Raw genomic sequence first — 12,051 nt, forward strand, 5'->3', positions numbered from 1 at the left:
TCATTATAAGTTCAAATTCCAATCATTTCAAGTTCAAACTTCAATTATTTCAAGTTCAAAACTTTAATATTCAAGCTTTCAAGTTCAAGTTTAACATGCAAAATCTAGGATATTTGGGTTGAGCAACCTCTCCCAATTTGAGATTTTTGGCTTTGAATTTGTGTCGGGCGCACTTATGTTTAAGGAGCCACTTGGCTTTCGAATCTCATGTGCCCAAGTACAAATTTCAATTATGCACCTTTCAATATTGCAATTTCAATATCGCACCTTTCAATACCGCAATTTCAATATCGCACTTTCAATATCGCACTTTCAATACCGCAATTTCAATACCGAAATTTCAATACCGCACTTTCAATTCCGCATCTTTACTTGCCTAGTCCATTTCTAGGCAATGTGGACCTACTCCCTATTCCTTTTCTTGGGGGTCTTTTATTTACTAATTCTGCACTTTATTTAGTATTGTGATGTTGCTTTATTTGCTTTATCGCTTTCATCACCAACATGCTAAATACAACCAAATACAAAGGTTACATCACGCTTAACAAAGATATTTTTGGACAAACCGGCCTTAGGTTCCTTAAATTAATCTTTAAAGCAAAGTGACCACCATACAATTAGAGATTAAATTTGCTCTAAATGCAAACCCACATAGTCTAATCTAGGGTTTATTATCGAAAACAATGTTGTGCCAACGTACTTGAATATTTCTAAAGCTCGCCGAACAAGCATTTTTGTTCCCGTGCCCGGATCTCACCCATCCGTTTCAAGGATTCAAGGCCTTATCCAACATAGAGTCATTTGCGGTCTCTCCAAACGAGACTTTAAACAATGTTTGGTGGCGACTCCTTCGAGGTACAAAAATTCTACGATTTTCTAAAGAACTGCCCCTCTTGTAGAACGAGAAACAAGTTTTGACACAAAAAAACCCCCTACAGATAGGTTTACCTAATAAGTTATTAGACGTACCTATCAACCAAGAGTAGTTTCTAGACTATTAGCAAAGGCTTTGCTTACCTAAAATATTTTAGAATTGAGTCTGAATATATAATGTGCTAAATTCTTCAATGATTTAAGGGTCTTGGAATCATTTTATTCACACCTGCCGGAACAAATAACTTGAATAAAATGCTTAATAAATTATAAATTATGCATGTATGCTTTAATTTAAGTTTATTAAGAGAAACTGTGAATGGTTATTTATTTGTTTATTCTTTTTCAATTGTAGTCTTAACTATGGCAAACAACAATTCATTCAACATCCGATCAATTCTCGAAAAGGAGAAGTTGAGCGGGAAAAACTTCCTTGACTGGCAAAGGAACTTGCAAATAGTTCTTATGCAGGAAGAAAAAGAGTATGTCGTGGAAGAGGCGATGCCCGAAGTTGCAGGCGACGGGGTCACTCAGGCAGCCCTCAATCGTTGGATTGATGCCAAAAAGGATGTAAAATGTCTAATGCTTGCAACCATGAGTGCAGATCTACAGAAAACGTTCATCAACTCATACGCTTTCACTCATCAGTGATTTAAAGAACATGTTCCAAGATCTGGCTCGAGTCGAAAGATTCGAGACTCATAGGCAAATTCTTGAGACTAAGCTTAAGAAAGGCGAGCCCGTAAGTCCACATGTTCTCAAAATGATTGGACTCATTGAGAATATGAGTCGGCTGGATCAGCAATTCTCTCAGGAAATGGTTGTAGACACCATCCTCCATTCTCTTCATAGCGGGTATGATAAGTTCAAGCTGAACTACAGTATGAATAGTCTGGACAAAACGCTCACTGAGCTTCACGGTATGCTGAAGACCGCTGAAAAGACGCTCAAAAGTGATAAGCAAGATGTGCTTATGGTGCGTGGGAGCAAGTTCAAGAAATCTGGCAAGAAGAGGAATGCTAAGAAAGGTGGCAAGAAGGCCAGCCTGACTAAGCAAACTAGCGGCACCAAGTCTGAAAAGAAGAAGGTGAGCCAACCCACTTCTGAATCTGAATGCTTCTACTGCAAGAAGAAGGGGCATTGGAAGGGAGATTGCTCGAAGCTTAAGGAAGATCAGAAGAACGGAACATTCGTTCTATCTTCAGGTATTTTCTTTATAGACTGTATACTTGCAAATTCAATTTCTTGGGTATTAGATATAGGTTGTGGATTACACTTATGTATCGCAGGGGCTAAGAGGAAGTAGAAGGTTAAGCAAGGGTGAAGTCGACCTACGAGAGGGAAATGGAGCACGGATTGCTGCATTAGCTGTAGGAACTTATTATTTGTCGTTGCCCTCTGGGCTAGTTTTGGAACTGGAAGAGTGTTTCCATGTTCCAAGTCTTACTAAAAACATCATTTCGGTTTCTTGCTTAGATGGTAAGGGATTTTCCTTTTTAATAAAAGACAATAGTTGCTCGTTTTATTTTAAAGAGATGTTTTATGGATCTGCAAGATTAGTCAATGGACTTTATTTATTAGATCACAACAAACAAGTTTATAACATAAATACCAAAAAGGCCAAAAAGAATGATTCAGATCTCACCTATCTGTGGCATTGTCGATTAGGCCATATTAACATGAAGCGCATAGAAAGACTTCAAAAAGAAGGAATTCTAGAACCATTTGACTTAGAGGATTATGGTAAGTGCGAATCATTTTTACTTGGCAAAATGATAAAGCAATCTTTCTTTAAAGTTGGAGAAAGAGCAACTGAACTATTGGGTTTAATCCATACAGATGTATGTGGACCAATGAGTACAAATGCTAGAGGTGGTTTCAGCTACTTTATCACTTTCACTGATGACTTCAGTAATTATGGTTATGTCTACCTAATGAAGCACAAGTCTGAATCCTTTGACAAATTCAAGGAATTTCAGAGTGAAGTAGAGAATCAATTAGGCAAGAAGATTGAGGCACTGCGGTCTAATAGAGGCGGTGAATATCTGAGCTATGAATTTGATGACCATCTGAAAGAATGTGGAATTCTATCAGAATTGACTCACTAGTGGAAAAACAATCATTTGCATCACCACATTTGCCTCGCACATTTAAACATGTGACGCAATTGACAGTTTTAAGCATTAAAATTAGTCATTTGCGTCGATGAATTACTAATCTGCGACGCAGATGACTCTAAGATGATCTCAGAGTCATTTGCGTCGCATATTAGTAATAATGCGACGCAAAATATTACCCCTTTGCGCCGCAGTTTAGTAATTCTGCGACGCAAAGGAGGTAAAAAAATTTCGGACGTTTCTAAATTTAATTATTACCTTTACGTTTTTTTTTATTTGGTGGGACGCAGTCTAGCTACCTGCATTCCCTTTCTCTCTCATATTCTCTCATACGACATTTCCTGCCTCCCTGTACACCTCTTTCTCTCTCGTATTTTCAGATCTCCATTGTTGAAACTCCAAAGCTTCTCCGTCTCTCCTTCAGAATCAGTATCGAGCTTTCCCTTCAAAGTCTCCTCTCACCAAATCACCCCAATCTCTCAAATTTGTTTTAAAATTCAAGCTTAGCGAATACGATGGAGGCAAACCCAGATCTGAAAGCGATGACATCTTCAGCAAACTCAGGCTCTGAGGTGGATGACTCGGCGGCGACTCATCTTGGGTGCGGTGGAAGTGGGGCTGAGTTTTTGGGGCATTCTGTTGAGTCGACTCAGACCGAGTTGGTCCCGCGTTACACCGCGTTACACCGCCATAACAACAACAACAACAACAACAGAAACAATGGCAAGAGTTTGTCGCTTTCTGTAGTTCTACACTAGAGGACCTCTTTAGCAACGCTTCTCAGGTAACCAGTAAACCAGTTTCTTAACGTCGGCTACTCATTAATTGATCTATTATGGCTTCTTGAATCTAGGGTTTAATTTCTGATCGGAGAGCTGTTTGTTTAATACGATTGCTAAATTATTAGGGTTTGATTGTATTTCTGAAGTTCGAATTCTCCAAATTTATAGGCTGGTTTATTGATTGTTGCTGCTTTTCTTGGCTTCTTTCCGATTGATTGGTGTAATGCGCAATTTTTAAGATGGAGGATATTAATTCAATTGCTGAGGAATTAAGGGTTTTAATCAATTTTGAATTAGGGGTTTGAAGTATTATCGCCGAATTTCATTTTTATATTCTTCTACTGCTCTACAAGGTTTCTGATTGGTTGATAATTTCTGATAGGAAGGCTATTTGTTTAATTCGGTTGCTGAATGATTAAGGTTTGATTGAATTTCTGTTCGTGTTAGATTTTGGTTTTGTTTTGATGATTATGCAGTTGCTTCGCCAAAAGGTTCAGTGTTAGATTTTGGTTAGATTTTGAAGATTATGCAGTTGCTTCGCCAAAAGGTTTGTGTTAGAATTTGGTTTGATTTTTGATGAGTACGCTGTTGGTTGTATGATCGTTGATCAAGTAGGTTGTTTGTTGATATGCAATCCTCACAAAGGTTTATGCTTTGTGAGGATTTCATAGAGCTGATATGCAATTCTATTTGTCGGTTTGAATGTTGTTGTGTTGGTTGTAGTCCCATAAACTCTTACATGATTTTCAGGCGTTTCGTTTCTGTTCGCTATGATTTTGTCCAATTCACCTCGGACATGAAAATACTATGATTCAGACTTGTGCTGTTGCCTGCTACAGCATGGTCATCCAAGGTCAAATATCTTAATACTACCCCTTTTACGCTCCTGTAAATGTCAGAAAACTGGGTTTATTATTACTTGAATTTTGTTGTTACAAGTTATCTGTTTTTTCTTTGTTTCATTTCTTGATTGATTGCTTTGCAGGCGGATTTAGGGCGCATCTGTTGGCACTGAACAAGAAGACGTATGAACTTGCCAGAAACTCGCCAGGGAATCCACCAGGGAGTTACAAGGAGTTACAGCTTCGATGGGTGATTGGTTATAATTTGCTTGTCTGTTTTGTTGGATTGTTTGTATTGATCCCACTTCGGAAGGTAATTAACAATAGGAATTATCTTTCTTTCTAGAGTGAGTTCTTTTTACCTGAGTGAAGTTTCTGAAAGTCAATCCTGATGTCTTGCAGATATTGATAGTTGACTACAAGTTGTCGTTCCCGAGTGGTTATTATTGATGAGAAAGTCATTTTCTGGTAGCTGCTTTTACTTTTAATGTTTTTTTGTAGTTTTTACCAATTCATATTCAATTTAGGGGTAGTTAATTAGGTTACGGTGTAGACAAAATTTAGAGTTTCTTATGTCCAAGTTACTTTTTTTGATGAACTTACATAATTGAGTGCATGTAATTAATTTTCATACCTTGTTATATTTTCAAATGCAAAGAGTCGGTGAAATTGAAACTCATGAGTTTTGTTATGAACCCTAACCACGTGACTTCAAGATCTTTGCTAATATTCAGAGTCTTAAGCTAGTCGATGTTGAATGCAACCCTGATATTTTTGACAGTTTGATTGCAAGTGGTCTTAGGCTTACACTATTAAGGGTTGAGGGGTGTTTTGCCTGTTGGATTGAATCATATTGTTATCGATGTAACCAGTCTTGAAAAGGTGTATTTCATTATCTCTATTTCAAAAATATTGTAAGTCTTACTAAGATCTCGCTGTTTTTAGACAAGACAGAGAACCCTAAAGGCAATAAACTGGTACTGGACTCCTTAAAAGATCCAGTAACTTCATGTGAACTTCAATAAACCTTTCTCCCGTACAGTTGTGCAATGGTTAGATACTTGTCATGAATCTGGATTAGTTGTGGCACAGATGGACATTAAAACCTTCTTGATATTTCTCTGATTTCCCCACTGTCATGTTTTTTGTGCATAAAATACCTTGGATGGTTGGATGATTCAGTTTATCGCTAGTCACCATTGCTACTAGACTATTAAGATGTCACCAACCTTTAGGAAAAACTGACTGTTCTTCTTCCTTCAATCAATATACTACCCATCTTAAGCAGTATTATCTTTTTTTTTCAGGTCTGCAGTGAAGGATATGGTGGTTCGTGGAGCACCAGCAATTGCTATTGCAGTTGCGCTCTCTCTGGCGGTGGAAGCTTTTAATTTAGATGCCGCCACAAAACTTAAAGAGATAATAGTGAAGCCCTCTCTCTGGCGGGATTGCTGATGATGCTGCCTTTCTCTGGCGGGACTACTGATGATGCTGCTTCTTTTCTGGCACAGAAATTGGAATATTTGGTCTCGAGGTTTGTTGCATCATCATGAACTTTAAGTTGCTCGATTTAAACCCAAATCATGTCTTTAAATCAATACTTTTCGTGTTTGAGTTCTCACAATGGTGTGGTAGTTGATTTTGCACTCATCTCACTTGTACAGCCTTCAAACTGCTGTGAACCTTTTAGATGCCGCCACAAAACTTAAAGAGATAATTAAAAGTGAGGAGAGGAATGTCTCATCCATGATTTAGCATTGAATTTCAACTTTCAAATGTAAATTAGCTGGAATTTGTATGAATTGTGTGATGGGTTTCGTAAACCTCGTTATTAATAATCTTCAAAGTTAGTTTTGGATTGTAGTTTTATGTGTTAGATGATTCCTATTTATCAGGTGACTGATTTTTTTTATGATTTGTACAATTGTACTTACAATTGAGATAATACTCACAATTGGGATAATCAAAATGGGGGATGAAATTTGCAAGGTTGTAGTTTGTTTGAATATGAGAAGCATTATTTTATATATTAATTTAGATTAATATCTAACAAAGACAGCAAGTAATAAGTTTAAAATTTAAAGTTTAAACGGGGGATGCAAATGAAACATAGCAAATAAAACTTTAAAGTTTTAAGTGATCAAATATGATTCATGCATTCTCTCATGTGTTTCCATGTTTGAAGCCTGTTTGTTGTTTTTCCTTGGACGCATGTACTTGTTGCAGGGGAAAACAACCAGCCGTTGTTGCTCTTAATGGCTCCAACAGCAATGCAGCCAATAAAGGCCGAGGAGGCGGAAAATTTTAGAACTAGCTTGTTAATAGGCCTTAATATTTCAGGAAGAAACAAGTCCTGAACTTGATTCTAAAGCTGCTGATAGGCATGGAGAAGAGCCTCAGGTTCTCCCATCTCTCATCCTTTTAGATGAAAACTAGTAGGTAGTATTGTACAATGGATTTGGAAGGTTTATGAAAATTTGATGGTGGAATGCAAATATTTCAGGCTCCTCAATGTGGGTATTGTTTTTTTCAGCTGTTACATATTTGCTACAACCTCTGTATGTTTACCTATATAGTTGAAAATCTGATGTTTTTCCACTAGTGATTTAATTGCTGTTCAGAAATTAAACAAAGAGAATCACTCCTATTCTGATTTGACAATTTTCATATTGGTAATTCATATTATCTCTATATGCGTGTATCCTATAAATAAATTTGGATTCTGCTTGTCGAAAACTACTTAATAATGTTCTAATCTTTCACCTTTGGCTGTTGTTGAGTGTATCATTTGAAAGCTGGATACTGGATATACTTTTCTGATACACTTGTGATTTTGTTTACTTTTGGGTACTGCAGGAACGACAAACTGGACATCTTGAATGCTTCATACTATCATATTGTGAGTCCACTGACCAACACAGCTGTTGGTGCAGAGTTGAGCCACAGCTTCTCGAGTAATGAGAATACACTCAACATTGGTACCCAACATGCGTTGGACCCATTGACTTCAGTCAAGGCTCGTGTTAACAACCTCTTGCATATTTTTAGAAAATTCAGATTGTTTATAAGTTGAAATTATATTTTATTGTGACTGGAATACTGATTAGTACTTAGTAGTTTGTGGTATGGCATCGTCGAGTCATTATTGTTCAGATGTTCTATTTGAAGTATTACATTACCTAGTACCCGTGCCAATTGTTGTTCTCTTGGTAATTTCTGTAACTTTGTTCATTCTGGAATTTTGTTTAAATTGAATATCACTATGTGTGCATTTTGTGTTTTGGCATTATTGAAAGCTGCTGATTTTATTTAATCCAGGATTAAATAAAATTAGCAGCTCAATTTTTTTAGAATATCCAAAGTCATTTGCGTCGCACATTACCTTAATCTGCGCAAATGACTTACTTTTTTGGCGCTCAAATAGTCATTTGCGTCGCACATTAAGCTATTGTGCGAGGCAAATGACTTATTTTTTGGCGCCTAAAAAGTCAATTGTGTCGCACATTAAGCTAATGTGTGAGGCAAATGACTTTTCAACATGGCGCCTGAACAGTCATTTGCGTCGCACATTTGCTTAATGTGCGACGCAAATGAGGGTCATTTGCGTCGCACAACTGTGCGACGCAAATTACTTTTAGTCAGTTGCGTCGAGAGCTTTTGCCACGCACAATGTGCAACGCAAATGCACTTAAATGTGCGATGCAAATGAGCCTTTTTCCACTAGTGGCATGTACTCCTCCCGGAACACCTCAATGGAACGGTGTGTCAGAACGGAGGAATAGAACCTTGCTAGACATGGTTAGATCAATGATGGGTCAGGCCGAACTTCCAATAGAATTTTGGGGACATGCACTAAACACAACTGCACTCACTATAAATAGAGCTCCGTCTAAAGCTGTCGAAAAGACTCCATATGAGTTATGGTTTGGAAACCCTCCAAATGTGTCTTTTCTTAAGATTTTGGGTTGTGAAGTATACGTCAAACGATTAATTTCAGACAAACTTGAACCAAAATCTGACAAATGTAACCTTGTGGGCTATCCAAAGGAAACAAAGGGGTATTACTTCTACAATACATCTGAGAACAAGGTGTTTGTTGCTCGAGATGGTGTCTTTTTGGAAAAGGATCGCATTTCCAAAATGAAAAGTGGGAGAAAAGTAGACCTCGAAGAAATTTGAGTCGAACAACAAACTCTAGAGAATGCTCAAGATGACATTCGGGATGACACTCAGAGATCTTTAGAAGTATCTGGTGAGAATCAAGGACCATCTAGAAATGTAACCCCGCGTAGATCGCAGAGATATAGGTCTCAACCGGAAAGGTACCTAGGTATTTTGACGAACGAGAGCCATGAAGTTCTATTACTTGAAAGTGATGAACCTGCGACTTACAAACAAGCTATGACGAGCCCTAGCTCCAAGCAATGGCAAGAAGCCATGCAATCTGAATTAGACTCCATGTCTGAAAACCAAGTTTGGGATTTGGTCGATATGCCAGATGGCTACCAAGCCATAGGAAGCAAATGGGTTTACAAACTGAAAAAGGACAAGGATGGGAAACTAGAAGTTTTCAAAGCTAGATTGGTTGCAAAAGGTTACAGGCAAGTCCACGGTGTGGATTACGATGAAACCTTTTCACCAGTAGCAATGCTAAAGTCTATTCGGATAATGTTAGCAATCGCTGCATATTACGATTACGAAATATGGAAGATGGATGTCAAAACCGCTTTTTTAAACGGCATTTTAACAGAAACTGTGTTTTTGACACAGCCTGAGGGCTTTGAGGATCCAAAGAATGCTAAAAAGGTTTGCAAGTTAAGAAATGAATCTACGGATTGAAGCAAGCATCAAGGAGCTGGAATATACGTTTTGATGAAGCAGTCAGTGACTTTGGTTTCATCAAGAACGCAGCCGAATCTTGTGTATACAAGAAAGTCAGTGGGAGCAAAATTGCTTTTCTAGTATTATATGTCGACGACATATTACTTATCGAAAATGACATTCCTATGTTTAACTCTGTCAAGATTTGGCTTGGGAAATGTTTTTCGATGAAGGATCTAGGAGAAGCACAGTACATATTGGGCATCAAGATTTACAGAGATAGATCTAAAAAGATGATTGGACTCAGTCAAAGCACTTATATCAATAAGGTGCTTGAAAGGTTCAATATGGCAGATTCTAAGCGAGGCTACCTACCCATGTCTCATGGAATGACTCTAAGCAAGACTCAGTGCCCAAAAACACTAGATGAGCGTAGACGAATGACTCGGATTCCATATGCATCAATGATTGGTTCAATAATGTATGCTATGATATGTACACGCCCGGATGTTGCGTACGCACTCAGTGCTACGAGCAGATACCAGTCAGACCCAGGAGAGGCACATTGGACTGCTATCAAGAATATTCTGAAGTACCTGAAAAGGCACAAAGATGATTTCCTGGTCTATGGTGGAGATGATGAATTAATTGTTAAAGGCTATACGGACGCAAGTTTCCAAACCGACAAGGATGATTTCAGATCAAAGTCTGGGTTTGTCTTCTGCCTCAACGGAGGTGTAGTAAGCTGGAAAAGTGTTAGGCAAAGCACCATTGCGGATTCTACAACTGAAGCGGAGTACATTGCTGCACATGAAGCAGCAAAGGAAGTTATTTGGCTAAGGAAGTTCATAGGTGAACTTGGTGTAGTCCCCTCCATTAAAGGACCAATAGCTCTATATTGTGATAATAACGGAGCTATTGCACAGGCAAAGGAGCCTAGACACCACCAGAGAGTCAAGCATGTACTTCGTAGATTTCACCTTCTACGAGAGTTCGTTGAAAGAAAAGAAGTCGAGATAAGCAAGATTGGAACTGACGACAACATCTCAGATCCATTAACTAAACCTCTGCCACAAGCGAAGCACAACTCGCACACTACAGCTATGGGAATCAATCATGTTGGAGAATGGCTTTGATGTCCTTATTTAATGTTTTAAAGTTTTAGAGTTTAATACTTTGTAAAACGTTATTGGTTAACCATTCATATAAATGAATAGAATTCATTTTTCCATTTAATTTATGGTTTATTAAATGATGAGTCCCTTCAATTTGACAAGATATTCAAAATAGAATGTCAGGACCAGTCTTGTGACTAAGAAATGTCTATCAAGTGAACTTGAATATCAAAAGTTGAAAATGGTCCCTGGTCGGAGTTTTCTATAAAGATGGACGCATAGAAAATGCTAGACGACTAGAATGCAAGATGACTCGTAGTTCTGTTTCTTGAACTATGTACACATGGCAATGTCGCAATCATTTGCATAGATACTTACTTTGAGAAGACTAGTATCGGACAGACCTATGAAACTTTACTGTAAGAGATGAAAATCTGTCATAAGTAAATTTCATTAAAATTATTAGACACTAATCCTAAATACCTGAGTGATTTGAGGTTACTTTTTTGAGAACTGGTTACTTTGACGTTGTCAACCGTCGCACCGTAAAAGGAGGCTATAATGGCAACGCTCGGGTAATCACCTATCAAACGAAGTCTAATCTCAATATCGCAAGATTGAGATTGTCCTCCCATAAATTGGGATGAGATGCTGAAAGTTGTACAAGGCCACTCAGAGAGCTAGAAACTGTAAAATGCATGGTCGTGCTCAGATGAATCATAGGCTATGATTATCTGTTTATTTGATCAGTTGAACTCTGAAACCGAGAAATACCTCTAGACATAATAAGGATGACAACTCTTACCTTATGTTCATGAGCAAGCATCAAGCGACAAAGGAATTAGGAAATGCACACTTGTCCCTAAGGACAAGTGGGAGACTGAAGGAAATAATGTCCTTGGTCCAAGTATGCATTCAATGCTAAGTCTAATAAATGTGGTTCAGTATTAATTAATTATACAAGTTAATAATTCAGTGAGATCAATTGAACTGTATGCCTAGCTAGAGGTCACTTCAGTTCAAGTGGAATTAATAATATTAATCCACAACTTACTCTTGACTGAACCCGTAGGGTCACACAAATAGTACGTGAACGGATCAAGTATTTAAGTGAATTAAATACTCCATTTATGGATATTCGGAATCGACGGATCTCGGTTCCAGTGGGAGCTGAAATCGTCAAAAGGCAAATTATGAATACTCCGGAAACGATGATATTGCCGGAAACGGAAATATGGATCGTATCGGAAATATAAATATTATCCAAGTCGTAGATGTTGCCGGAAACGGAAACATGGTACGCATCGGAAAATATTATTGGAAATGGAAATGTTGTCGGAATCGGAAATATTGTCGGAAACGGAAATATTGTCAGAATCGGAAATATTATCGGAATCGGAAAATAATTCCGGAATCGGAAATATTAAATATTTGTTCGAAACAGAAAATAATTCCGGAATCGTAAATATTAAATATTGTTCGAATCGGAAATGAATTCCCA

At 37.9% G+C, this 12,051-nt stretch overlaps 1 protein-coding gene across 9 annotated transcripts; it reads left to right on the forward strand.

The window, feature by feature from the left end:
• The first annotated feature begins 3,279 nt into the window (after positions 1-3,279).
• On the forward strand, positions 3,280-7,874 carry LOC110789070 (iron-phytosiderophore transporter YSL15). 9 transcript variants are annotated; one of them, XR_008924001.1, is made up of 8 exons: positions 3,280-3,774; positions 4,249-4,319; positions 4,523-4,625; positions 4,758-4,927; positions 5,017-5,082; positions 5,922-6,148; positions 6,841-7,014; positions 7,471-7,874. XR_008924001.1 is itself a non-coding variant. In XM_056833101.1 (4 exons), the coding sequence occupies exons 1-3, from the start codon at positions 4,580-4,582 to the stop codon at positions 6,003-6,005; spliced, it is 300 nt and encodes a 99-aa protein (XP_056689079.1). In that variant the 5' UTR covers positions 3,280-4,579; the 3' UTR covers positions 6,006-6,148; positions 7,471-7,874. The 9 variants fall into 9 exon arrangements, 1 of the variants encoding a protein (XP_056689079.1); XR_002533504.2 differs by having other exon boundaries at positions 3,280-4,319; XR_008924000.1 differs by having other exon boundaries at positions 4,249-4,625.
• The last annotated feature ends 4,177 nt before the right edge of the window (positions 7,875-12,051 follow it).

Source organism: Spinacia oleracea, chromosome 6, assembly GCF_020520425.1.
Source record: "Spinacia oleracea cultivar Varoflay chromosome 6, BTI_SOV_V1, whole genome shotgun sequence".
Classification (NCBI taxonomy): domain Eukaryota; kingdom Viridiplantae; phylum Streptophyta; class Magnoliopsida; order Caryophyllales; family Amaranthaceae; genus Spinacia; species Spinacia oleracea.

Coding starts and splice junctions, on each gene's coding strand:
- LOC110789070 (XM_056833101.1), top strand. CDS start 4,580: ATGATTCAGACTTGTGCTGTTGCCTGCTACAGCATGGTCATCCAAG. Junction 4,626..4,757: donor CTACAGCATGGTCATCCAAG/GTCAAATATCTT, acceptor ATTGCTTTGCAG/GCGGATTTAGGGCGCATCTG. Junction 4,928..5,921: donor TATTGATCCCACTTCGGAAG/GTAATTAACAAT, acceptor TTTTTTTTTCAG/GTCTGCAGTGAAGGATATGG.